This window comes from Stylophora pistillata, chromosome 3 (assembly GCF_964205215.1).
Source record: "Stylophora pistillata chromosome 3, jaStyPist1.2, whole genome shotgun sequence".
NCBI classification, from domain to species: Eukaryota; Metazoa; Cnidaria; class Anthozoa; order Scleractinia; family Pocilloporidae; genus Stylophora; species Stylophora pistillata.
The window spans coordinates 7,367,501-7,394,362 of record NC_142521.1 but is presented as its reverse complement, the minus strand read 5'-3'; the positions used below and the strand labels follow the sequence as shown (position 1 = coordinate 7,394,362).

Below are 26,862 nucleotides of genomic sequence, written 5' to 3'. Positions count from 1 at the left end.
ATGCAAGAACAATATTTTCTAATGCAGTAAATGGCTTGAACCCGGGGTAAGATGTGAAGGTGTAGTCTGATCGTCCGGGTGAGTGTAGTCCTGAGAAGGACTGTAGTCGGTGGTAGTGACTGACGTTTCGACAACCTGTGCGGCGGAAGTCATCATCAGAGTCAAGTGAATGATTGTTGTCAGTAGAATGACTGACAACAATCATTCACTTGACTCTGATGATGACTTCCGCACAGGTTGTCGAAACGTCAGTCACTACCACCGACAACAGTCCTTCTCAGGACTACACTCACCTGGACGATCAGACTACACCTTCAAATATTTTCTAAAGAATTTCCCAGAATCTATCTAGGGTGTACTTCATTTCGTAACAAAACTAAAAGGATCAGAAAACAATTCCACACGAGGGTACTAATTGATTTCTTCTCAGCTTTTACTGAAATATTTTTCCATAATAGTTTCAGTTTTTGTACAGCATTTGGAAAGGCTGGTAATTGTAACTCAAACATGAAATTACAAAGAAAGACTAAACTCGAAATCCAAGTTCTGGAGCGAAGATGCTGCGACCTGTTTCAGCCTGCCATCTTGAAGTGAGTCTCAGCACAAATGCAAACTGGCAAAGTCGCTATGTAGAAGCTATGTTGTAGTGAGTTGGCTACTTTACCACGATTTTACCCAGGGGCTTCCATAAAAACCGGTTTTCGGCGGTGTACGACGGACCACCAATCAGACCTTTTATCAAGTTCTGTTTAACCTGCAAGCACAGTGCAGGTTCTCGTGTTTCGCCCTAAGGCCTCCGGCTTTTCATAACACAGTCACCTATTACGCCATCGGCAGCCGCTTACAGAAAAGGTTATGGAAACCCTTCTTTTACTGTAAAACGGCCTGTGAAAGATAGGCTCACTCCTCAACAAAAGATGCCACGAGATTATGACTGCTGAAGAATATCTTTTCACGCCAAATTACTGATCACCTCACACAACTCAGTCTAGTTCCTTCCCATAGAACTTAAGTTACGTACCACAGTTTTCATACGGAACATGAACACTACCTGATTACATGTTAGGCTTAACATGGAACTGAGTGATGAGTGAGTTCAAGCCAGATTCATGACGACAAAGAGAATTAACGGTACTTTTTACAAAGAAAAACGTCCGATACATCATGTGGAGGCTTCAAGGATATAACATCGTTTTTCTGCAGACAAATACTTGTTATAAGACTTGTTTCATATCTGGTTTTAGGTTTTTTTTCATTCCCCATTTAGCATTAAAACTGACATATAGAAGAATAATAGTTATCGAACATGTATCTAGGTATGATAATCTTTGTCACAGTGTGTATGTTAATTGAGTTGCCTGTGATGAATTCTTGGAAGAGGGACTGAGAAGGAGGTGAGATAAACTTTATTTCAGTCGGTCATGATTTCAATCGTTTGTTAACGTCTGAAGATTCTATCCTTTTTTAAGATTGTGTTCTCTTGTTTATACAGCGCCAGTTTAAGTGCTTATTTTCTCAGCCAGTTTCAGTCAAGTTTGTATTCCATTCATTGCTGTATAACACATCATTTTAGTCCTACAACTTAACACAAGAAGCATCGCATTGTTATTCAGGGTAACCAATAAAGTAAATAAAGATTTATTTGTTCTGTGAAAAAAACAGAGTGAATTTCTTTGACTTTAAGTTCGATATAATTTGTCACTAATTTTACTGTAACCAAATCAGTTCTGGGCTAGCTAGTACCCCCTTGAAACTGATGGTTTTGTAAAATAAAAGTGAAAACTGGGAAATCATCGGTGAAATTGTCTTGATAATCTCCTTCACAAACACACCTTACTAAGTGAACGGTATAACTCTTCTTTATCCTTACCAATGGTGACTAAAAATTCTTATTTCTTCTTCCGAAGATCTGATTCGTAATTCTCCTTTCTAACTGTCACATATTTCAGTGTCACGATTAGTACAGAGAATTAGGAATTATATCTCGTCAACAGCTTTTTGCTGAAAAGAAGTCTATTCTCATCACTTGCCTAAAAGATATTGTAGTGAAATTGTGTGGAAAAGCTACCTGATTCCAATCACGTATGGGGCTCAAGGGTTTAGCGACAGCCTATCTACTCTTCCAGGCTTCCCTAGTTCAGTTTTGAATGCTAATTGTCTCATCAGATATGTTTAAATGCACTGTTGAGTCAAACAAGACACCTTGGAATGAGGTAAGAGCTACTTTTAAACGCTCAGCACTAACTCTGTGATTCAAGGTGGCTCTGATCTTGTATCTGACTTGTTGGTGATTATTGATACGAGAGTATTTCTTTTACGTCAACATTAATCAAGAATTATGGTATTTATTTAACTTACTCGATTAAGCGTAACCTGCTTAAAGGTATACCCAAATCAAAAACACTTAAATTTTTAATTTTTTTTTTTAAAACAGTGAAAAAAAATTAAATATCCCTTGGTTGCGGAGAGGAAACTTAGTACTAGCGTTTTTCACTCAAGGATAGACGTAGCACTAGTGTGCCACTTTTGCCGCGAAAATTTCCATCAGGGAGACAAAATGGAGAATGAAACGCTTCGATCTGTTTCAAAGAGACTTGGAATAACAAAATTAGATGTCTTGAAGAAAGCTGCCGAGCTGGAGCGATTGATGAATGTTCGTGGTTGCTCTTTGAATTTAACAAGTGTTTCTAAATCTGTGATTTGTCTGGAGATCGCAGCGAACAATTCACAAATTCCAACGAATAGGGTAAGGTACCGGTAGATATAACATGCTTCAATCTATTAATCTGCAACTAAAAACGCATGTCCGTCGCTAGCAACTGGGTGCAACTCATTTTGTTTTCACCTCTGTAACGAGAGCTCACTCGGAGATCACGTGCACCTCAGGTGACACATGAGACAGCGGTCGATGTTATCTAATCGCATAAGGTTTTAGATAAAAATATCTACGTGAGAGCGCACGTAGTTTATAAAATAAAGACTGTTCGTTACCTAGAAATCGTGTGATTTTGGTAGAACGAAACATGGTACCAGGAGTGTAGCCTCTTCGACACGATGACAACTACACCACCTCAAGGTTCAGCGAGTGTTCAAGCGCCGACACCATGTTATGGAATACAAAGCAATTTACCAATTCCGTCGCGATTGAATTTGGCAGGAAATATTTCAGAAAATTGGAAGAAGTGGAAGCAAGTGTGGGATTCGTTCGAAATCGCCTCACGTCTCAACCAGCAAGAAGATAAATACCGTGTAGCTACTTTTATTACCTGCATTGGAACCGAAGCCCTCGAAGTCTACAATGGTCTTCCGTTCGAAAATGAAGAAGACAAGAACGTAATGAATACAGTCTTGGAGTTGATGGAGAGGCATTGCATTGGCCAAACAAATGTCATTTACGAGCGATACTGCTTCAATAATAGAAAACAAGAAAGCGGCGAATCATTTGACACGTATCTCACAGCGCTCAAAACTCTCGCGAAAACGTGCATTTTTGGTCCACTCACCGACGAATTAATTCGTGATAGGATCGTCTGTGGAATTTGTGACACGAGAACTAGGAAGAAATTACTACAAGAGCCGAAATTAAATCTTCAGAAGTGTATCGATGTATGTCGATCAGCCGAAACAACTGCATCGCAAATGAAAGTCATGAGTGGAAAAGAAGAAGTCAACGCACTCAACCACAAAGAGAAAAAAGACGGCAAAGACGCCAGTCCTAAGTTAGTTAATTGCAAATACTGCGGCAGAAAACACGAGAGATCAAGAGATAAATGCCCAGCGTTCGGAAAAGAATGTGCGAAATGCGGCAAAACAAATCACTTCGCCAAGCTATGTAAACAGAAACTTGGTGGGCGACAACGAAGAAAAGAACGGATTCACCGAGTGCGAGACGCCAAAACCTCGCAGGATTCGAGCGATGAAGAGTACTGCTTCACGATTTCATCCGGAAATCTGGAAGAACAAAGTGTCAAAAGTGTCAGTAGTCAACCCATCAAATCGAAAATCTTCGCAACAATGGAGATCAAAGGTCATCCCGTTCGTTTTCAAGTCGACAGTGGCGCCACCTGTAATGTGATAAGCAAAAACGATTTACCGAACAAGTGCCGGATCGCGCATTCGAAACAAGTCCTCAGCATGTTTAACGGATCGAAAATGGAAACCATTGGTAAATGTCGTGTTAATCTGGTAAATCCCAAGGTTGATGAAGAATGCGAAACAGAGTTTGTTGTTGTCAATAACGACTGCACGCCACTGTTGGGTTCCAAAACGGTGCAGAAAATGAAATTAATCAAAGTGCGTTACGAGAATATCTCATTGGTACAAGAAAAGACAGAAGTAATGGGCCTAACGATGCAACAAATAACAGCAGATTTCCATGACGTTTTCACTGGAGAAGGAAAATTTGAGAAGAAACTTCACTTAGAGTTGGACAAAACCATTAAACCAGTGAAACAGCCTGTTAGGAGGATTCCAGTGGCAATGAAACCCAAGTTAAAGCAAGAGCTCACTCGTCTCGAAGAGCTTGGAGTTATCAAAGCAGTTGACACTCCAACAGATTGGGTCTCAAGCTTGGTACTTGTTAAGAAGCCCAACGGCAAGCTTCGCGTGTGTATTGACCCTCAGCCACTAAATAAAGCTTTGAAACGCAGCCACTACCCTCTTCCGGTCATCGATGATCTCCTGCCGGATTTGTCAAAAGCCAAAGTCTTCAGTGTGTGCGACGTTAAAAACGGGTTTTGGCATGTCGAGTTAGATGAAGATTCAAGCTATCTAACAACGTTTGGCACTCCATTTGGTCGGTACCGGTGGCTGAAGATGCCCTTCGGCATATCGCCCGCACCGGAATATTTCCAACATCGTTTGGATCAAGCCATCGAAGGCCTTCCCGGTGTGCGCACAGTTGCAGACGACATCCTCATCTCGGGTGAAGGTGACACTGTGCAAGAAGCAGTGAAAGATCACGACAAAAAACTGCTAACTCTACTTGAAAGGTGCCGCGAAAAGGAAGTGAAACTGAACAAGGAGAAGTTCAAGTTGAGGATGACAGAAATCCCCTACGTTGGTCATGTGTTAACAAGAGATGGTCTAAAACCAGACCCATCCAAAATTGACGCCATCAAAGACATGAGTCGACCAACAGATGTGAAAGGTGTACAGCGGCTTGTTGGTCTAGCGAACTACCTGACAAGATTCTTAAAGAAGCTGGCAGACATTTGCGAACCTCTTCGACAGCTAACGCGCAAGGATGCAGAATGGCATTGGAGCGACGTCCATGAGAGCGCCTTTAAGAAGATCAAAGAAGCAGCTTCCCAAGCACCTGTCCTCCGATACTTTGATCCCGCCAAAGCGACTGTATTTCAATGCGACGCCTCGGACACTGGACTTGGAGCTACGTTCTTACAAAATGGTCAGCCAGTGGCATACGCATCGCGATCCCTGACGGATACAGAACGCAACTATGCGCAAATAGAGAAAGAACTGCTAGCCATAGTGTTTGGAGCCGAGAAGTTCAACCAATACACTTATGGTCGCAAAGTGATTGTTGAGAGCGACCATAAACCACTTGAAGTTATTTACCGCAAACCCCTCGTAGCAGCCCCCAAGCGTCTACAACGAATGCTACTTCGCCTGCAGAAGTATAACCTCGAAATTGGTTTCAAGCCTGGCCAGCACATGTATCTGGCAGATACACTCTCTAGAGCACCCCTTCCCAACACCACATCGCGCGATGAAGTGCTAACCATCGACAAAGAAGTTGAAGAAATACATATGGTCGAGTTTCTGCCACTCCGCAAAGCTAGGCTAGACGATATCCGTAAAGAAAGTCTGCGAGACAGCACGATGCAAGCACTTGAGAAAGTCATTCGAGAAGGGTGGCCTGAGACCAAGATTGATCTCCCTTGTGACGTCACCCCATACTTCAACGTTCGTGACGAGCTATCAGCGCAAGATGGAATTATCTTCAAAGGAGACAGATGTGTAGTTCCAAAATCCCTCAGACCAGAAGTTCTATCCAGAATCCACCGATCACATATTGGCGTGGAAGGATGCTTGAGACGCGCGAGAGAAAGCGTTTTCTGGCCAGGAATGAACACAGCGGTGAAGAACTTTGTCAGACAGTGTGAAACTTGTCGAACCTTTGAGATCTCCCAGCAGAAGGAAACACTCCACCCACATGAGGTACCTGACCGGCCATGGTCCAAGGTTGGTGTTGATCTGTTTGAGACAAACAACCGACATTACCTCGTGACCGTAGATTACTACAGCAACTACTGGGAAGTCGATAGGTTGGAGTCCAGTACAACATCTAAAGCGGTTATCTACAAATTGAAGCAACACTTTGCAAGGCATGGCATCCCGAACACTGTGTTTTCCGACAATGGCCCACAGTTTGATTCGGACGAATTCAGGAGATTTGCTCGAGATTGGGAATTCAATCATTTAACCTCAAGTCCCGGACATTCGCAGTCCAATGGTATGGCGGAAAGCGCAGTCAAGACTGTGAAAAGGCTTATTAAGAAGGCTAACAAAGATGGAACAGATCCTTGGCTCGCGATCCTCGACCACCGAAACACACCCTCAGAAGGCATGAAAAGCAGCCCAGCACAACGACTAATGAGTCGTCGAACAAGGACCCTACTCCCAGCAAGCGAGAAGCTCCTTAAACCCAAACTCTCCGAAAGTGTCCAAGAAGAAAAATGGAAGACAAGAACCAAGCAGGCATTTTACTACAATAGAAACGCTCGAGATTTACCACCACTGAAAACGGGAGATTCAGTACGCATTCAGCCCACAAGTAACCCCAAGGCACCCTGGAAGAAAGCCACTGTTCAGGAACAAGTGAACGTGCGATCCTACAAAGTCCTCACAGAAGATGGCTCTGCCCTTAGACGAAATAGAAGGCATCTGAAAGCAACTACAGAGTCTCACACGCCAACAACCCAGATGCCCCAGCAGACAGAACTTCCCTCGCCACCTAAACACATTGAACAAGAAACTAACGCCAGTGGTCACTCCAGCTCAGAAGTAGCGAAGCCACAGGAGCCAGCGATCAAGCAGCCTGCGACTGATCTAGCATCGCAAGCTTCCAAAGGCAACCAGACTCGCAGTGGTCGAATAACGAAGCCCCCGTCTTATCTGAATGACTTTGTTCGTTAGCCTGAGTCAGTGTCATGAGAGACAACGACATTACCGGACTTGACTAGTTGATTCTTTTGGATATTAGTTTTGATTTTTTGTTTCTCATGTTTGTTTTGATTGTTCCGTTGTTTTCGTTTTGTTTCTTATGAAAGAAAGGATGTAACGAGAGCTCACTCGGAGATCACGTGCACCTCAGGTGACACATGAGACAGCGGTCGATGTTATCTAATCGCATAAGGTTTTAGATAAAAATATCTACGTGAGAGCGCACGTAGTTTATAAAATAAAGACTGTTCGTTACCTAGAAATCGTGTGATTTTGGTAGAATGAAACAACCTCTTTCAGTTTGAATATGTAAAGGTGAATTTATACGTACTAGTTTATCTCCTAATTGTTTCACTCAACTTTTTGGACAGTTTCTTCCACTAATGTTTGTTGATATACAAGAAGGCTAATCCTGCAACATAGAACTTAAAACTGGTCAAATAAGGTGTTTGGAAATAAAATTTGTCTTGAATTTGCAAATCAATAAAAATATGCTCTGACAGCAATGGAACAGTGGGGATTGGCATTGCCAAGTCTCCATTTGTCTGCAGGAAAGCTAGCTGTCCATTCGTTTGACATACTGGTAAATAAGAGTCTAACATGACACTCTCTAGTAAGTGGACATTCCCCCTATTTTTCTCTGGTGTCTGCTAATGAGAACAATTCCTGTAGTTAGACTGCTCTACCAAAAGACATGTTTTTCAAATTCCTAAGGGTGTCTGCTTACAAGAGAGTGTTGATTTTATATCAAATCAGCTGTCAGCCAGCCATCTACTGATGTATAAATCAACTCTTTGGAAAATTGTTTGGATACTGCAGTGCATCTGTTCAATAATAGATCACAGATGATGTCACGGTGGTACTTGATGTGCATCTGAGTGTGCCACTGAGATGTTCTTACCACATTTTGACGTCTTCTGTGATATATTCCTGCACAGACCCACGGCAACATGGAATCTCTTTGTTTTATGCGATAAAAAGGCTGTACAGCCCACCGGATTCAAAGGTTTGTTTGAATTGATATCTTCCCCCTCTATTTGAACCAAGATAGATAATCCATATCTTAGTAACTTCCTTTTTACAGTTCATACTGTATGTTACAGAGCCTGTTTTATTTTGGTCTGATTTATGGCCTACGCCTTTTGCTCACATATTATTCTCTGAGTAACTTACAATATGGACATTGAACTGGTTTATTAAGAGGTACATTGTATCAACTAGAGCTCTTAGTATACATAACGTGAAAATCTTCACAAATTATCAGCATCAGTTGAGTACAAGTCTCTCACCCTCTTGATTTTTTATCATAGAATGTTGCAATTCAGCTTTCTGGAATGACCAAGAAAGGTTACATCCATACTTTTAAAGCAATTGAGTGTCTGTTGGGAAAACAAAAGGAGTTTACTATCAAAGATCTTGCTGTACAATTTGGTTGCATGGAGGCTTCAGACCTGGCACAGCAAATCCACCAAAGGTGCATACTTTGCTCTTTACACCCTTTCATCAGTATTCATGTTCTCTATACTGTTTTCTTTACATTTTGTATGGTATCTACAAGGAGAATTTGTCTTACAATTCAGAGTTTCTTAAATCTTCAATCATTTTTGTTATTCTCATGACCTTAATGTTTGAGTGATATTATAGGAAGAAATCAGATGATTATCACTCTTTGGAACCAAAAGGGTTAAATACCAATGTGTTTGGTGTCATTTGTCCCCCATTGTACCCCTGGTCAATATTACAAATTTAAACCAGTTAAGCGGGTGACGCACCTTGGCAGTTTTAAAAGCCACTTGTGGTGATTATTGATCATTATGGGTTACACTCTCATTGAATTTCCTTACTTAAGTGTCAATTGTTTTCATGTTTCTTTCCATTCTAATATCTTGTGTGGTTTATTGTCAGCTCAGTTCATTTTGTAATATTTCTTTGCCACCTTTGAGTTCCATTACCTCCCAAGCCTCTGTAATACTGTACTTTTAATTTTTGTTTTAATATTAGCCAGAGTGGAATTGAACTTACAGTAACCAATCCTAGCACTCTTATACACATCGGTACGTTGTCTTAATACTTTCTCGTAGTTATAAGCAGGAGTTTGTACAAGAAGTTGAAGATGTGAGTCACCCAATATTTAAAGCAGCTGCACTTTATACAGCTTGCAGGTAATTGTCTCAAAACTGATTCAGTCAGTTGTTGTTGTTGTTGTTTTTTCTTGCCATCTAATTGACAAATCAACAGTGATTTAGCATGGTCTGTGCACATGAGGTGCTGCCAAGTGAGTCTGCAACAAATTTTGACCCCTAACTGTGATGACAAATATCTTTGTCGATAAGAGCGTAGACTGTGCTAAACCATTGTTGATTTGTTTTTACCACTATATTGACCTCAATTACTATTATTCCTTCATTCTGTGACTTGTTGTGTGACATGTCGCTTTGAGCATGCAGCCTTGTCTGTATTCTTATTGACAGTGGCAAATTGACCATTCAGATAGTGATATTACTGCCAATTGTGGTAAAAATATGTAATTCAAACTCTGACTCTATTGAATCTTACTTGGTAATTTTTTTTTAGGTATAAGAAAATCAAGATAGACAAGACAAAGTTATTGAGTGTTCTGGGAACCTGCAAAAGGTCAACATTTGACAGTTTGTTCAAGAAGATGGAGAAGATACCAGATATGCTAGAAGCTGGTGAGACTTGCTATGAATAGTTTACATCCATGGTTATAATGAATTTGGGTGGCACAGTTTAATCAAGTGTCAGTTAAGCGACATAATTGTATGAGAGAAGACCAAATTTTGCTTGTATATGCTGTTCTAAATCAAGCCAGAACGGGGTTTATTTATTTTATAACCCTTCCATTAATTTTCACATCGCAATTAAACTGCACGTAAAAACACAGTAAAAGAGCCAGTGATGATCTCATGGCGAATGCATGTAATTGACGCAAGCAAGCAAAAAAAAAAAAGAGCTTGGTTTCCTTCCTTGTAAATAGGAGAATGGAAAAGTTGAAACTCTTGTGTTGACTATGTTTCTTTTTCACGGAAAAAATCGGAGGACAAATATCAATGCGGATGGGGGTTATTGTGTGATAACTGTCCTGTGATTTTGCACCACGTGACATAAAGTAACCAGTAAAATCGCGCCAAAATTAATGGGTGGGTTATAAGTTAAGGTAACACTTTTAACTCCCATGAGTGACCAATGGAAGATGGAATTTTTCCTTACAATATCAATACAGTGTTTCCCAGAAACTGAGATGTGAGAAATAAAGAGAAATATCAATCAGGACATCATTAGTTGATCCAATACTAAATTCTCCAAACAACATCATTAGAATTGTGTGTCACACAGTAGGAAGGATTACCAAAAAGATCTTAGTTGTGAAAGTGTTAACTTTTGTTGAATAAAGCATTCATCCAAGAAGATTGACTCTTTTCTTTGTCTAACCCTTTTTTGCAAATACATTTTTCAACTCTCTTCATTTGACAATCATTTGTTTCACCCTAACAACAGTGAGCATATTCTCCATACTGTACTCTACACATTTCCTGAGCTGCTGACAAGGAGAATTTGTTTAACAATCAAGAGCTTCTATAGATGGTGATCATTTCCTTTATTCTCCTGACCTTAATGTTTGCTTCGGTGGTGACATCGTGAGGAGAAATTAGATGTTAGTCGTAATCTAGGAGAGAAGTGTAATTGATTTCTCTATCAGATTTTTTAAACCAAGAATAAAAAAAAAAAAAAAAATCATTAGAGATCTATATTTAATATATAGAATTCTGGCATCTTGTCAGAAAAAGCATGAAAATATCCTTCTGGTTCCTTCCAAGACCGTGTGGATGTTGTCCTGTGGAGATTATAAGCCACTTCCTTAATTAAGAAAGTATTGAATTAATTAACAAACTGTTTTAAGATTTGTAAGCAAAAATCGCAAAACAGGTATGGAATCACATAAGGAACTTGGTAAAAAATAGCAGTATACAACATGTGACCCTGTGAGTGAATTGAAAAGGGAATAAAATTATACCAACATTTCTAACATTTTCTCTCATAAATATTACTTTTGATCAAGCTGAAAGTAAGAGGAAGACTTCCAAAAGAGGCTATGGACTTCTACAGAGAGTCAATGAAATAGTGGAAGGTTGGTGTAATCTTAGTGGTCATGCTCTAAATAGTGAAATGTGTAATATCTATACATCCGGAATTATCATTTATGCCCTAATAAAGCTTCAATTTTCTGATTGGATTGTCTCCTCTTCTTCCACCACTCCTCCCCCCCCCAACACCACACCACACCACACAACACACACACACACACACACACACACACACACACACACACACACACACACGCACACACACACACACACACAGACACACAAACCACACACACCGCACACACCGTACACACTGCACACACTAAAAAAAAAACAGCAGAATAATAAACACAGGGCAAAAAGATATGTACAAATGGTTGAAACGCATATAGTATGCATAGTATTTCATTAATCTAACCTAGAAACATTTATCAGAAATTTAGGAAATTAGGTAATAGCTTATATATAATAACTGGTGATTTAAAAATTGGTTTTGAGGAGGACATGAGCTTAGTTTGTGAAGAAATCTCAATGGCTCGAGTGTCGACCTACAGTAAACATGATCCTGGTTCATATGGGACGTTCTCTTTTGTAGATAAATCTCGCTCATCCAAAAAATCAAAGGAGGACGATGAAGGTACAGACTCTGATGACAGAGAGTATGAAGAGTGGAAAAGAAGAATACTGGAATCTGCAACCAAAGCCATACAGTCCCAAGACAAGAAAAGTACAGACAAGGATAACTCATAGTGTTGTGTATTTTTCTGACCATGGTGTCTTAATAGAATGTATAAAGTATAATATCGTTATATCGTTTTCTTTGTTCCCTCTTCATCAAACGAAGACTTCGGCCGAAGCACAATCGTTCGCATCAAAGTGTCTTTCCTGGTTTTGAGTAAATTCTCTGCTGTACAATTTTCAAACGACTGGCTTTTTCAGCTTGAACTTTTCCGCTGGTTGTGCGCGAGAAATCGATCGGTCGGCCAGAATTGGGGTGTGATCGCAGTTTTCAGTCCACAAACATGCTGAGATGATAAACTTTTCAGGTATGAGTGAGAAAAAGGTTACCTAGAGTTACTTTCACGCATTCTTTGGCGAACAAAAGGTTACCTTATTCTTGCCTTTTGAGCATAAAGAGTTGTCATAAGCGTTTCACTCTAACTGCCACTGACAGATATCAGCGGTATTTATGCGTGTGTACACCTGCCGGTTCTTCTTCCTTTGGCGATTTTTTACTTTTTTACCCAAAATAAGGGGGGACGGGGATGGGCCCCTCCCCTAGATCTACCACTGTAATGACTTTAAGAAAAGGAAAAGAAGAGTTCTATGTAAAGAAGAGGCTTACATATTCAGCCAGTAAGATTTCTTCACAAACTAAGCTCGTGTCCTCGCGACCAAAGAAAAAAATCCCAAAATCTCTTGAGTGTGGTTGGATTAAGCAAATAAAGGGATGATCCTATAAGTGGTTAGAATGAAATAAGTGTCTTGGGTCAATTCGTGAGTTGGTTTTTTGGTTCTCTGTTAGAGGTGCTTCACTGGCTCGTCAAGGAGTAGGCGGTTTGTGCATTCCTCTAAAAAGACCCACCGCGGCCAGGCTTGCTATGCCTGACTTCAAATCGCAGTATAGATTAAATGCTGAAAGTCTGTACGAACAGAATCTGAGTTTTGTCTGCGATCGTTAACAGACTCGATAAATCTTGCCCCCTTTGTAGCCACCGGCACTTGACGAAATTAAACTTAAACCCAGGGCGCAATCCCCCCCCCCCTCCAAAAAAAAACTAAAACAACAAAACGACATAATCTGATTCTGCTGATTCTGGTGATAATGTCGTTTGCAAGACTTTGATCCCGCAAAGTAAAATTCCAGCACAATAGGGATAGAAGCTTTATGGTTTATTTGGCTTTCTTTCCGTGTACATTTCAACTGCATTCAAGATCAATTTCTCTCTCAATCTGCTCCTCATTTCATGTTTCCCTTGATCCATTCATACAGCTCAGCGATGTTAGCGTACACTCCGTAATACTGACCACCACAACCCCATCCCCAGCTGGTTGCGCCCACGAGATGCCAGCGGCCGTCTTTCTCGCAGATGAGAGGGCCTGGAATCATGAGTTAAAAAGATATCAAAAGATTAATAAAATGACTGGTGAAATGAATCAGTCTTAGATGATGTTTAGAAAAAAGTCAAGTATATTGTAAGTCCCAAATTATCAAACACCTTCCGCTATTCCGTTATTTTGGCCTTGAAACAGTTTTTTCATGTATCTTGAACATAATGCACTTATACGGGAGCTAGATGAAACACATAAACTATCAAGCTTGAATTAAGAAAGAAGAATTGCATTTTACCTCCACTGTCTCCACGACAGGCGTCGATTCCTCCCCCTAAATATCCCGCACAGATCATGTTGGAAGTTATGAGCTCTGGTCTGTAGTTTTTCTTACAGTCTTCGTCTCCGACTAAGGGAACTCTCGCCTCTCTAAGAACAAAAGATGTGCTTCCTCGTCGACGGGTGCGGCCCCAACCGGTGATGACGCATTCTGTATCTGGAGAAAGACGGGACAAAGGGAGATTTTCGCCGAGTAACAACTATTCGTGCAATTTCAAATAGAGAGACTGAGAGAGAGAGAGTAGTGTGCTCCAGTAGCCACGCAACTTTTATTCCGTCTTTCGTGGGTATACATAAAATATTTACTACCTAACGCATTTTGAAACACCAAAGAGTAACCTAACCGTTGTGATGACTGTCTTTAAAAATGCTCAGAATTCGACTATGGGCGCCGCCATTTTGAAAAACACCCTAGCAACCTGGCCGCTCATGCCTCTCTTGCCTGAATGGCGTCAATCTCAACAGCATCCAAAGTCGAAGGTTAAGCACCTTTGAAGATCACTTCTTGAAGGTTAGGTTACTCTTTGGAATCTCAAAACAAGATTACTGTCACAATTACTAAGACACCTTTGAGCTGTAAAGATAAAGATTTTATGGTCTCTGAAGCATAGTTCTGTTGAAGCGGAAGATGTTAAGACATTCACTCTGATCAAAAGATGATCTCTTGCTCTGATCTTTCATCTCATTTTTCACCGTGAAGGATGGAACACGCTTGTCGGCCTTAAACCGAGGGATAGGCCCCAGAATCCTTCATCTTGAAGTGAATCTTTACATATTTTACCAAAGGTTTTGGCACATCCGAAATGTCGTGAAATTAGCAGATTGTGCGATTCAATCCAGAACGGTTTTGCTTAAAGAAACACCGACAACCTGTTCTAGTGTTTTTCTTTTTTTTAAATTCAAATGAAATTTCCAGCTTTGGTAAAAATGATCATATCTTCACACGGTTGACATTCACTCATTCAATGTCAGGACTCGATCTCTCCTGTTTCGCGGCAGCGGTCATTCGATAAATTTCAGTAGAACGTTGTTTCTGTATTGGAGTTAATCCAGTTAAGGTGCATTATTGTTTTAACCTGCCCTGCAAGATAAGTTTTTGACTAGAGGACAGGAGAAATTGTATGAATAATCACTAACTTCTTAGTTACCTGGGGGAAAATCAGTGTTATTGCTTTGTAGACATGCTGGTCCTACGTGGCTATGGAAACTGGCGGGAGAGGCCAGCTTAATGACAGCAATGTCGCTATCGTGAGGAGCCGCTACACCGTAGGAAGCGTGTCTAGAAACGGCGGCTATGTCAATTTCTTGTTCGTCACCTTCGTCCGTTCGGATATCATGTTCACCAAGGCGAACCTGTGTTCAAAGCAATGATGATTCTAATAACGGTAACGATAATGACGGTAATAAGAATACAGTAACTAGAATAGTCGACTTGTTCGCAAGATGAAAATAACTTATCGATTAAGTTGTACCCTAACATCAGTATTCCTTCTCTATACACTTCCTTTAGTAGTGACAAGGAGAAATTGTTTAGCAAGCAAGAGTTTCTTTAATTAATTATCATTTCCTTTATTTTCATGGCCTTAATTTTTGGGTCAGGGGTGATATTGCTGAGAGAAATTAGGTGCTAGTTATTCTTTGGCGCTAAACTTTTAACGTTTTAAAGTATGGCAAGGAAAAAATATCAAAGTAGACTGAAGACAATGTAAAAAATTTTAAATTTACACCTCTATCTTGCGATTAAAAGTGTGTTTAAAACTATTTGTACTAACTGAAGTTAGGATAAAATGTCTCTCAAAAGTTTTGTGGAGGAAAAGCACTCGTTTGGCAAGGAAAAAAGAAACGAACCTTTCTCAGCTAGGATGAACATCTATCACACAATCTTCTCTGTGAATCGACATCTTTCTTTTTTCCCGCGTGATTTAAATACATCTTAAGTCTGTTCTCATTCCGACCGGGCTTAATAGCAACTATTCCCAGACCCTTTACGACATTTCTTATCCAAGCGGTATCCCAGACCCTTTACGACATTTCTTATCCAAGCGGTATCCCAGACCCTTTACGACATTTCTTATCCAAGCGGTATCCCAGACCCTTTACGACCATTCTTATCCCAGCAGTATTGTATTCAAGAGCTAATAACCAAAGAGTCCGTGGTATTCGTGACTCATTCAGTAGAAGTTGGACATGTCTGAGCTCGCAAACTCAGGGGGAATTAGATTTTTTAATTTTCTCCCGCACTCGCCGATTGTAGCAGATGAGAAACATATTTCTTCCATACCCACCTTGTAGTCTTTGACGAATGGGTCGGTGTCGGAGGGAATGCAGTGTGCGGCAGTAATCACGTGATACGCAGAAACCAAGGTCCCTCCACAAGTTAGGGCAGTGCAATTTTTACACAGGATGGCAACTTGCCAGGGCCACGCCCCCGGGATTGCAACCTTTCCCCCTACGATAACACCGGGAGCAAATCCAGAGGATGCAGAAGTCTCGTTCATTTTCACCCCACAAGTGAATGAAGGAGGAGAAATGGGATCTGTCGGGCGATCACGTGCTAAGGCTGTATTATGAAATAAAAGCATCCGTATGAAGAATAAATGTTACTGAAACAAAAGGGGAAACATTGCTTGAAGTCTCTTTTGGTTTACTGCGCTGTTTACCTGCGATTTTGGGTGTGCTTTTGTTAGCTATTTCTGGTAGCCCAGATCTGATTTTTGAGACATACAAATCTACGTAACTAGTCCGTGTGTTTTCAACCTGCTTTTAAATGGTAACCGTAACCCAATCGATGTGGCATACAAAAACTATATATGTGCCCACAAACGGGCTTTTTTTTATCAAATATAACTCAAAAGAAATCGTTTGACGGACTTCAAATTAGTAAACCCTTACAAGTTGCAATTTGGGTCTCGGTTTCGCTCTGGATTGGTTGTTTGTTTCTTGCGCAGCACATCCTGATCCTTATCAAAGATAAATTTCTATTCGTACCCGGTCGCTGTTCATCGACTTGAAAAGCGTGTATGACGCGTGGTGAGCCGAGCGCGACGGAAGTGGTGCCAAGAGGTGAGGGAAAATAGACGCTAAGAAATTCACAACGTAGCAACTGGATGCAAGTTTGGAAGATGTAGTCCTACACCTTTAACATTATTAAAGAAGAAAACAGTCTTATGACATAATAAAATCGCGCTTACACTGTTTGCAAATGAATGGTAGGTAACGTGAGCAGCGATAATCGAACCAGGTTCCATCCTGGGTACTCATGTAAACGCAGTCCTCATTCCTGCTCCAGTTATTAGGCTCGCGTCTTGCCCATTTGGTGAAGGTTAAGGGACTGTTATCCTCCCATCTTTCAAAAGATAAGATATTGTTGTAATGAGCATTGCTTAAAAAGAAATTTAAGTCTACACTGGAGGCAAGTGGTCCATCCAGCCCGAGCTTATACTGGCCCCAGGAGCATGAAATGACTAGGGGTATTGCTACTCCCCCGGAGGTTTCCCTGATATTTCGTCGGCACCCATTTAACTTTAGGTTGGAGAGAGGCACTGTTACAGTAAAGTATCTTACTGAAGAGCGTATTAAAAGGACCTGACAAGATCTAGAGAAACTTTTAATCGAGTGTCGAAAGTAATCTGGGATTGCTTTTGTTTTATTTTTGCTCTGTGATTGGTCCAGAAAACTCGCGCCATCCTCTCGACCAATTAGATGCAAAGTAAGAAAAAACGCGACGTGGTCATTTTTGTTTTCCCGCGCTTCAGGCAGTTTACGTGTTTTACTTTGAGTTCTCATTGGCTAATGGTAATGGAACCTCTGTTCTAATGGTTGCTGGGATACCTTTAGTTTTTCTGAATTTGCAGTATTGAAAATTTAGGGTAAGCATTAAAAGCTTAAACTGATGAGCTTTAGAAATCAACAACGCTAAATTTTTTCCCATATGGATTCTGCGTATGGAGAACGCTCAAAACTTTAAATTACTTACGAGAACGTGCTTGAGGAAGATCGTTTTAATCCAATCCAGTAGCCATACATGCCCTCAGAATAACGCCGCATTAGCGAATGTACTTCCTTTTGCTCGTCTAGTGACGTGATGCTCACGAGGCTGGCACTTGATGCTTGACACACTTTACTTGCGTCAGCCCAAGAAGACATTCTTCGAATGTTACTATAAACTTTATAGCAGGCGGTGCTTAGCTCATCCCATCCGGGTGGACACTGGGGTTTACTTTTCTCCAACTCTACGGGTGTGAAGTTAGATGTTTGTAAGCCAATTTAAGGGCTGAAAGACTTTTCACTGCACGCGAATTGGTGAAATAACAGGATTCATTATGTGAGTATATAAACAACAGCGTACAGTTACCACGTATGCTTGCAGATTTCTCTGCGGTAGTTCCTATTCTGAGAGGTGAAGAGTCTTTACCAAATAGAGGAGTTCGTGAGAACAGGCTTCAAAACTTTGCCTGAGTCTATCTAGAGCATTGATTGGTGAAGATCACTATTCGTTTCCTAGCAAGTGATTGGTTTAATTTTTTTTAGCGACTCGATAGATTTTTCCCTAAATTTTCATTGGCAATTTAATCAAGTGGTGAGCAAAATTGTAATCCGGCTAATCTGGTCGGACATATCTGATGCTAAGTAGGATTCTATTTTTAAATGGACCCCCTTGATTTCCACTAAATCTGAGTTAACACCTTGAAGAGTTAACCGCGGCAATTAAATCTTACCAATCTCGCACATGAAAGGATGGCCCCACCCAGGAGCCCCAGTACAGCTTGCGTCCATCCATCCACCACTGTATTTAAACATCTTGACGCAATTCTCGTCTCCAAAAAAATTGTCAGGCTCCTTCGTGAACCATTTGGTGTAAGTAAGTGGTTCTCCATTCTCCCAACGCGAGAATGCCCCTTGAGAGTCTCGGCGAAGCCCGATCCAAACTGCGTAGTCTCCGTAAATTCGCTTAGTTAAGCTTTTGACGAAGTTAAGTTCATTAGCGTCGTTGATGGCGACGAGAGATGCACCATCTCGTTGACAGCGAGCTTTTGCAGCGTGCCATAACATTTTGGCATTAAACGATTTGTAGCACGATCTACCAAATTTAGTCCACCCAGAGGAGCATCTTGACTCTGTAAAACATTTTAAGATATACGATCGAGTATTATAAGACAAATAAAGTTAATTCGTATTCGAGGATGTTTTTACTTTGATTTTAAAACAAATATGCCCAAATTGATTCAGTTTTTTTATTCTTTGTCGGAGTTTTTTTTTTTTAACGCATAAAAATGCTTTTGAATTAAGGATCTTTTGATTTTCTACATTACAACTGCATTAGCTGTATTCGATTTACTGGAGCCAAACACATGCTTCTAGTGTGAATAAGTGTTAAAACTACTAGAATAGCAGACCCTAATTATCAAGAGCTTGCCAAAAAGGGATGCTTCTAAATTCTAATAGCACGCTGTTGTAAGACTTGTGTAAGTTAATCCTTCTTTTCATCGCGGTGAATGATATATCATGATATCCACGCGGAAATATTAAACGACTAAAACGGTATGAAGTGAGTCCGATACTATTGTATTCAGTATTAAAAATAATTTCTTTCTCACTTCCGACTGCTACCGGAAGCGATAAAAAAATACACTTTGATGGAACACTTGGGTCTACGTAGCAAGGACGTGATGTACTTTATTTTTACGTCAAAGGTTCTCGTACCCAGACCTTCCACGGTTAAGCACGGTAAGATCTAGGTACGAGGTAAGGTTACACTAACACTGACCTTTTAAAGGTATGACCTTTGATGTCGTATGTAATGTGGATGTAGTGGGGGTTAAAGGCTGAGCTGCTGCAATACACGGACCAGGATAGATCGAGATCTCATCTAGAGCTATATCACTTCTGTATCCCCTACCACGAGTAGCTTCAAATACAACCTGCGTGAGATAAACCAGTCAGAGCAGTACGAAAAGTGGTGAACACAATGAACCATTTATGATCAGGAAAGTAATATTCAAGGGAAAAAGTACAACTTCGAGGTAGTGCGCCATAAAAATATGTATGAATTTCCAGTTTGAGCATTTTCGCTGGAGGGTCACACAAACCTCGTCTACTAATACTTCGCTCCCTTGGTGCTAATTGTATAAGTTTCCCTCATGTCCTCTTCGTACGAAGTGAGTATATTTGAGCCAAAAACCCATGATTCTCTATAATTATTCTGCGACTTTTATTTGCCCCAATAGGTTGCATACCTGAAATTGAGCTGATGTTTCGACGTTGATCTGCATAGCATTCCATGTATCTCCCCTGTCAGAGCTGTCTTCCCACAAAACCTGATCCATGGATCCGACCTTGCGGTAGACCTTTAAAGTCCCCATATCTTTTCCATGCATGTTGAATTGGAACGCCACGCAGGTCCTGCCAGTAACAACTGGAGAGAGAAGGCGGGCCCGATGGCCAGGTCTCCGAGGATTAGAAGCTTCAGCATAAAGGTAGTAACCTGTAAGAGAGGGAGGCAATTGAAGCTCATCAGCGAGTGTTAGTTGGAATTTTGTAGATTGCAGGATTTGAAACAGATATTGGGCACTCAAAACGATTGTAAACATACATATCCCTCCCAGGATGGGGTCATCTCTCATTGGATAAAGCAATCATACGGTGAATGGAGTTGGGGGTAGAGGGATAAATAGTTGTTCCAAAAATCTCGCACAGATTTCAAGCATTTTGGGGAAAATCGTTTTCTCATGTTTCATCATGCAACTGTGGCTAGTCAGTTACGATTATCAACATCGTCTTAAGGTGGCCAAAGGCATGGACAGATAATCAGTTGAAAGCCATACTATATTTATGCTCTGGAGAGAGTCCAAAGACGCGCATCCAGGTATGCCCTTGGCGAAAATGGCAAAGACCTGTCTTATCAGGAAAGATTGGATATTCTACGTTGGCCTGCACTAGAGAAGCGAAGAGAGTATTTATCACTGGTGGAATGTTTTAAGATAGTTCATAGTTTAAATGGTCTAAATCCATCTTTGTTTACTTATGCTAGTGCCTTTCGTCCTCTCCGCTCTAATCATTGTTACAAATTGAAAGTCAAATCAGCTAGATTAAATTGTTACATGTACTCAACCTTTGTCAGAATCGTAAACCTGTAAAATGATTTACCTAAAGACGTAGCTGAAGCAGAACCTCTGCGAATATTTCAGACCAAAGTCAAGAATTACCTTTTGAAATAATTTTGTATATAGTTTTTATAGTAAGTATTGTATATAGTTAAATCGCAACTTAATGTTCTTTTATTTTGTATATTCAAACAGATGTTTAACTAGATGATTATTTTGGAAACACCCTCGATAGGGCTAACCTTTGGTGTCTCCCTTTCTTTCAGATATTTTTTTTTTGCGATTTTATTGAAATAAAGTATTATTCGCTCCGACGAAGGGCTAACGCTCGAAACGTCAGCTTCTGTAATCGTTACGGTGGCCAATTTACCATTTCAACTTTGTTGATATATCCAAATTATTTCGTTACTCCAACCGACGCAGCTCCAAACAGTTTCTTTCGAAACTATCAGCCTTTATTAAAAGTATATACGGGAAAGATTTTTCCAGCCTACCATTTCCCGAGAAATCAGCTGTTGGTCCTGTACTGGGGTTACTGCCTGTTACACCCTTATTCAGAGTCCAGTCGAATTCATCATTGGGACGGTTGTCTTGAGCGAATCCACACAACGACCTGCTGTCAAAGTTGCAGGACACTGAGCCAGCTGGAAAAAAAATGGAGGATTTCATGCGATAAATTCAAAGTACAAAACTACTCCATGACGGGCTTTATGGAGAGGTCAATCCTCGCATCTAATAATTTTTTTTTAAGAACAAATTTTGCTTTGCCTCAGAGAAAAGCCAAATAATTTCGAGTACTTTCATAAAAATCTGCAGAATAGGGCAAGGAGTTTATCAGCCTCTCTTTAGTACCCTCCTTTTTACGAATTCTTTTATCGTTTTTGTCTCCTCTTTAGAAGTGGAGAGATCAGCTGTTTCCATAAAAATCTAGAAAAAATAGGGCGAGAAATTTATCAGCCCCTCTTTAGTAACTCTCCTTTTTCACAATATTTGATCATTTTTGCCTCCTCTCTAGAAATAAGTGTCGTTGAACTATTCAAAATGTATTACTTTATTCCTGTTGAAAGACACGGAGATCTCACAAAGTGAAGGCCATATAATATTTTCGTAAGTTTTCTTGAGCATGCTTGACAACTAACCGCTGTTTTGGAAATGAGCCCGCACTCCTCCCCTGAACTGACGCGAGGATCAAAGATCGAAATCAAGCCATGAGATAGTTTGCGATTTTGAGAATCAAAAGGAGATATTTCATGATTAAGAGTTGCTATACTGAGCATGTCAAAACCTTTCCATCATAGCAAACCGCGTACCTGGTAACACTGATGGAGTAGTTTTGATAGTTGTAGGGGGCTGAGTAACGACTGTGAATTGATTGCAGTTTCCTGGTTTTAATCTGATTTCGTCTAGAGCAATGTCTCCGGCCCAACCAGTGCCTCTCTTTGCTTCTAAAACTACCTGAAATATTTATAAAAAGAATGAAAACTGATTAGATGAGAAAAAAGGCCAAAGCTGCTCAGTTAACTATCTATTTTACTCTTCCTTAAACATGCAAAATTTAGTGCGAAGTAAAAAGAAAAGAAGTTGAAATAGATTAGGTTTTTTCTGCGTTTCTGGCTCTCCAAAACCTTTTGATTAAGATTAGACACTTTCTTGATAATTTCTATCACGTTAAATTGTGCTTTTGACTCTTCAAAAACTCTGCATTTGCGTTATATTTTGCACTTCTGGGCACTCAGTTGAACAAATACTTCACTTTTTTTCTGGTAGAATAAAAGGCAGCCCGATGTCCCACCAAGGTCAAACGAGATGAAACCTGAAAGCGCATCACATTGAATAGAGCAAATGTTTCCTAGTTCAAAATGTCAGACACAAACCAAATTTAAAAAGTGTCATGTCCTTATCAACAGAGCCATCGTAATATTAAACAGTTTTTAAAAGGTGGCTCTGAACCTAGTAAAACCAAGTTTGAGATACCAGGCATGGTGCTTTTATGAGGCTGGTTGGTTGCTATGATAACGTACCATGTCAATAAATCACACTTAAAACGGAACAGTTATCTACAAGCGAAAACCTGAGATGTAATAAATCGATCAAATACTTTGTGTCTAAAAATTACGAGTTAGCTAAATCTTTGATCTTTGCCTCATTTGAAAAGATTTAGCAAAGTCCCAAAAAGTTTACCTGGTAGGCCTGCGCGCCCTTAATGTTGAATTCGACTTTATTCCATGTTTGTCCTCGGTCGCCTGTGATGGAACCTAAGTTGGTTCTTAGTGTACCCACAAGCACAAAAACATGTAAAGCTCCCATCTGAGAGCCGTGCATGTAGTAATAAAATTGAAGGCAATAGTCACCAATCAAACTCAGCGAAAAAAGCTGGGCACGGTCTCCATTTTGACGCGGAAATGAAGCCTCGGCATAGATATAGTAGCCTGAGGAAGAAACGCAACGCATAACTCAAGTCAGTATGAAGCACTGCGTCAGCAAAATCTCAAGGTAACCCTGTATTTAAACGTCTGCGCATGAGTGAGCGTTGTAATGACTAGGTGGCGTGTACAGGCTGTCAGAGCCAATTTGTCTCACACGAGTTACAGCAGCTAGTAAGTAACGGTGTTTTAAAAGCGAATAACATATTTTGGTAAAGCTAAAACCAGAATGTTAGATCAACAGGATACCTGTACTTTAATACGCTTTGTATTCGAAGAGTGTCGACTTTTCTTTTTACCATCTTTTGTTTCCTTTTACACATTTCTAAGAACATTCGAAATTGAATGTTATTCATACATCCTTTAAGCTTCGAGAACTTGAAAATATAGTTGCATTGATTGTTGATATTCCATTTCGTAAAGAGGCAAAAGAAGATGTTCCAGTACAAGAGCAATTTGCCAACCTGAAGATGAAACATCAGATTTCGGTCCAGTTTCCGGCCCGCTTGAGGTAACCCCTTTGTTTAGAACCCAGTCAAACTCGTCACCATTACTCTGGGTAAACTGACACAAAGTCCTTGTATCAAAGTTGCAATACACTAGAAAACATTCACAGAAAAAGTTTAGTCTCAAAGGAGGAGGAGGGGGTGGTGGTGGGTGCGCTGTGTGTGTGTGTGTCTGTGTGTGTGTGTCTGTGTCTGTGCGTGTGTGTCTGTGTGTGTTTGTGCATGTGTCTGTGTGTGTGTGTGTGCGTGTGTGTGTGTGAGTGTCTGTGTGTGTGTGTGTGTGTGTGTGTGTGTGTGTGTGTGTATGTGTGTGTGTGGAGGGTGGGGGTAAGTCACACGGTGACGTTATGAAATACCCATTGTTACCTTCTCCACGAGTGGGTGGTTGAGGTGTAGGCTGGACCGGAGTAGGTTTTATGACAGGTGGAGCAGGTGTAATCGGTGATGCCTTGCATTTTCCAGGGACTAGTTTAATTTCATCCATGGCAATATCACCTCGGAAACTATTACCACGAACTGCCTCAAATGCGAGCTGCAATGTACACATAAGTAGTAATAAGTAATCTGAAAATCGCTGAGTAGAACCATTTCAAAAGAGATCAATACTTTTATCATTAACTTAAAATGGTGTCAATTTTTTTTCTATCGTCGCTTTTCTATGTCGCTATTCGTTCGTCATAGAATTGAAAGTCAGTAAAAACCGTTCTGACCGATCGTTGGAAACAGCAGTAAACTTGTCCACAATCAACACTTCAGATGAAAAAAAGCGCTCGAGGGGTATTACCCTTCAACGAAGAAAAGATCCTGATAAACCGGGTTACACAACTCGGGAAAAAACGAATTCGTGCTCGTACTCTTCGTTACCTGGAACTGCTCGCGACCTGTCAACGAGTACTCCGCCGAGTACCACTGATCTCCTTTGTTACCGTCGACGGAAAACACTGGAGTGTTTCCCGAGGCTGAAGTTTTGTAAACCCTCAGGGATCCAATGCCAGTTCCCAGCATGTGGAAATACATACGAAGACAAAAAGATCCTGTCAATTGAGGAGACAGCAGAACAGCTTTGTTGCCTTCTACGCGAGGTCTGGATGTCTCGATGTAGACATAATAACCTGTGGAAAAACGTTAGTCAGCAAGGGCCAATATGAAGGGGGGAGAGGGATAAAAAAAATTAGCAGGGTTCTAAAAATAACGCCGCTCCGAAGATAGCGGTTTCTGACATGAACTTTTTTCTCTCTGTAGCTGTTTAAAGAGGATTTCTTGAAGTCGTTCGTGAATGACCTACTGCATGACAACCTTCGCTTCTTCTGATCAGATGGGTCCTACCATGGGGATCAGAGAACGCCGCAGAACTCATAAAAGAGAGATTCAAAGCACTATTTTACTGCCCTTATGACATGCCGAATCTCCGCCGAATGGAAACCTTCCAAAATGCGATAATGCAACGGTAATAATCAAGTCAAAGAGCTGACCTATTACAGACATATCTGTATTTGGCCCAGTCCCACTGCTCCTTGTGGGACCTCTATGAACGGTCCAGTCAAAGTCGTCTCCAGTCCTTTCCTGAGTGAAGTCGCACAGCGAACCAATGTCAAAGTTACAATACACTTATGGAAAAAAAATTAAAATCAATTAACGGATATCACTTTAATCCTAGAAAGAAGACAACTGCTACTTTGACATTTCCTGATTCCCTGATATCATACTTATCACTATTAATCAAGTTTCGGTTTCCATACGATACTGACTTGTGTCGATAACCAAAATCTAATCTTTTATCGAAACTTGACGCGATTTCCCTTACGAGAAGCTATAGGTTTCCAGGGAGGAATTTTTTGTGATCTGGTGGACTCGGAGTCAATTGGAGTGGCCATTCATCGGCACTCCCCCCTCCCTCCCCCACTCCATCTCTTCTCACTGTCTTATTGTACGAAATTACTCACCGACAGAATTCTCATCTGGACCCGGAGCAACTGGCTCTAAAGGAAGAAAATTAATCAAGTTCAGCTTGATACCCTTTTCAGATAGAATTTCCTTTACTGAGTAATTTTTCGATTGAGTGTCGAAAATGATCCGGAATTGGTTTTGTCTTTCTTTACTTCAGTCTATGATGGTCCGGAAAACTCGCGCATCTTTTTCGATCAATCAGATGCAAAACTAAATTCCATCACGTCTACTATCACGAATTGGTTACCCGCGTTTTCCCGCGCTTTAGCCAATTTGGTTGTTGTCGTTGTTTTTTTTAATTCTCATTGGCTCTTCGAAGTGTTTTCCTCTGATTGGCCATTGCGATTACTTACCCACACATGATATGGACTTCTTGTAATTCAAATGAAGGCAGATGGTAATTCGTACCTAGATCCTACCATTTACCTGTGACTGTAATCATTGTAGGTCTGTGTACGAGCCTAAGCAGATTGTAACTGTCTTGGTGTTTGCACTTTCTACGGTATTCAAGATGAAAACTTACTTGTAGGACACTTGTACAACTTATTGATCTGCCGAATGTCATTAGCACTGAGTTCGTTCCGCTGACCCATTTGGTTCGATCCACTCTTCAGTCCCATTATGGTTGGTCGTCCATTGCGGCTAAAGCTATCCGGCCCATAATGCATTATGCTGCTATAGTCGTAAGGTTCTCCCAAATGCTGGATCACGCCCTGATCGAATTTGTCGAAATTGTTTTCTTTGCCTGATGGAATACAATCGTGTGCACAGTTTTTGTGTATTTACATTTCTAAACTCTCCTAGGTGTTTTTGAAAAATATTAAGTTGTAAGATCGAGGCTTAAATGCAAAAAGAAAAAAAAAAAAACAACAGCAACAGAAAAAACGAAACAGATAAAAAAAAAAAAGTTAACGAGCTCAAACGTATGTGTGTGGCCGAGGAGAAAGTAAAGGATGAATTAAAGTAGGACTCAATTTAAAGTGGCTACAAAAAGCGGACTTGGTAAAAAAAAAAAAAGAAAGAAAAAACAGTTGGCAAACATGGGAAGAAGGATTCAAAACTTGCTTCTCAACCAACCTACCGACCTCAGACCGGCTCTGTAAAGTGTCTTTGCGAAGTTTGATTAGAGCTTCTATGCAACATTTTAAATGATGATTCATAGGCGCTCGCTTATTAACAAAGTACCAAAAAGTCCTCTATC

At 40.5% G+C, this 26,862-nt stretch overlaps 2 protein-coding genes across 2 annotated transcripts in view; one reads left to right on the top strand and one right to left on the bottom strand.

Moving 5' to 3' along the window:
- The first annotated feature begins 1,482 nt into the window (after positions 1-1,482).
- On the top strand, positions 1,483-12,092 carry LOC148734348 (origin recognition complex subunit 6-like). Its single transcript, XM_088751627.1, has 7 exons — positions 1,483-2,213; positions 2,435-2,746; positions 8,496-8,659; positions 9,267-9,347; positions 9,760-9,878; positions 11,267-11,335; positions 11,887-12,092. Exons 2-7 carry the CDS (start codon positions 2,558-2,560, stop codon positions 12,039-12,041), a joined length of 777 nt encoding a protein of 258 aa, XP_088607753.1. The 5' UTR covers positions 1,483-2,213; positions 2,435-2,557; the 3' UTR covers positions 12,042-12,092.
- Positions 12,093-13,171: 1,079 nt separating this feature from the next.
- Positions 13,172-26,862, bottom strand: part of LOC148734346 (uncharacterized) — a 25,825-nt gene continuing 12,134 nt past the window's right edge. The window contains exons 7-24 of the mRNA XM_088751625.1: positions 26,185-26,406; positions 25,658-25,693; positions 25,187-25,321; positions 24,579-24,826; positions 24,081-24,246; positions 23,673-23,807; positions 22,967-23,214; positions 22,096-22,240; positions 21,280-21,429; positions 19,919-20,166; positions 19,450-19,603; positions 18,401-18,799; positions 17,659-17,914; positions 16,874-17,028; positions 15,968-16,242; positions 14,831-15,035; positions 13,642-13,839; positions 13,172-13,391 (exon numbers count right to left, since the gene is read on the bottom strand). Of these exons, the coding sequence (XP_088607751.1) occupies positions 13,252-13,391; positions 13,642-13,839; positions 14,831-15,035; positions 15,968-16,242; positions 16,874-17,028; positions 17,659-17,914; positions 18,401-18,799; positions 19,450-19,603; positions 19,919-20,166; positions 21,280-21,429; positions 22,096-22,240; positions 22,967-23,214; positions 23,673-23,807; positions 24,081-24,246; positions 24,579-24,826; positions 25,187-25,321; positions 25,658-25,693; positions 26,185-26,406 (3,515 nt within the window). The 3' untranslated portion in view covers positions 13,172-13,251. The remainder of the gene's footprint in view (positions 13,392-13,641; positions 13,840-14,830; positions 15,036-15,967; positions 16,243-16,873; positions 17,029-17,658; positions 17,915-18,400; positions 18,800-19,449; positions 19,604-19,918; positions 20,167-21,279; positions 21,430-22,095; positions 22,241-22,966; positions 23,215-23,672; positions 23,808-24,080; positions 24,247-24,578; positions 24,827-25,186; positions 25,322-25,657; positions 25,694-26,184; positions 26,407-26,862) is intronic.

Coding starts and splice junctions, on each gene's coding strand:
- LOC148734348 (XM_088751627.1), top strand. CDS start 2,558: ATGGAGAATGAAACGCTTCGATCTGTTTCAAAGAGACTTGGAATAACA. Junction 8,660..9,266: donor GCACAGCAAATCCACCAAAG/GTGCATACTTTG, acceptor ACTTTCTCGTAG/TTATAAGCAGGAGTTTGTAC. Junction 9,348..9,759: donor GCACTTTATACAGCTTGCAG/GTAATTGTCTCA, acceptor ATTTTTTTTTAG/GTATAAGAAAATCAAGATAG.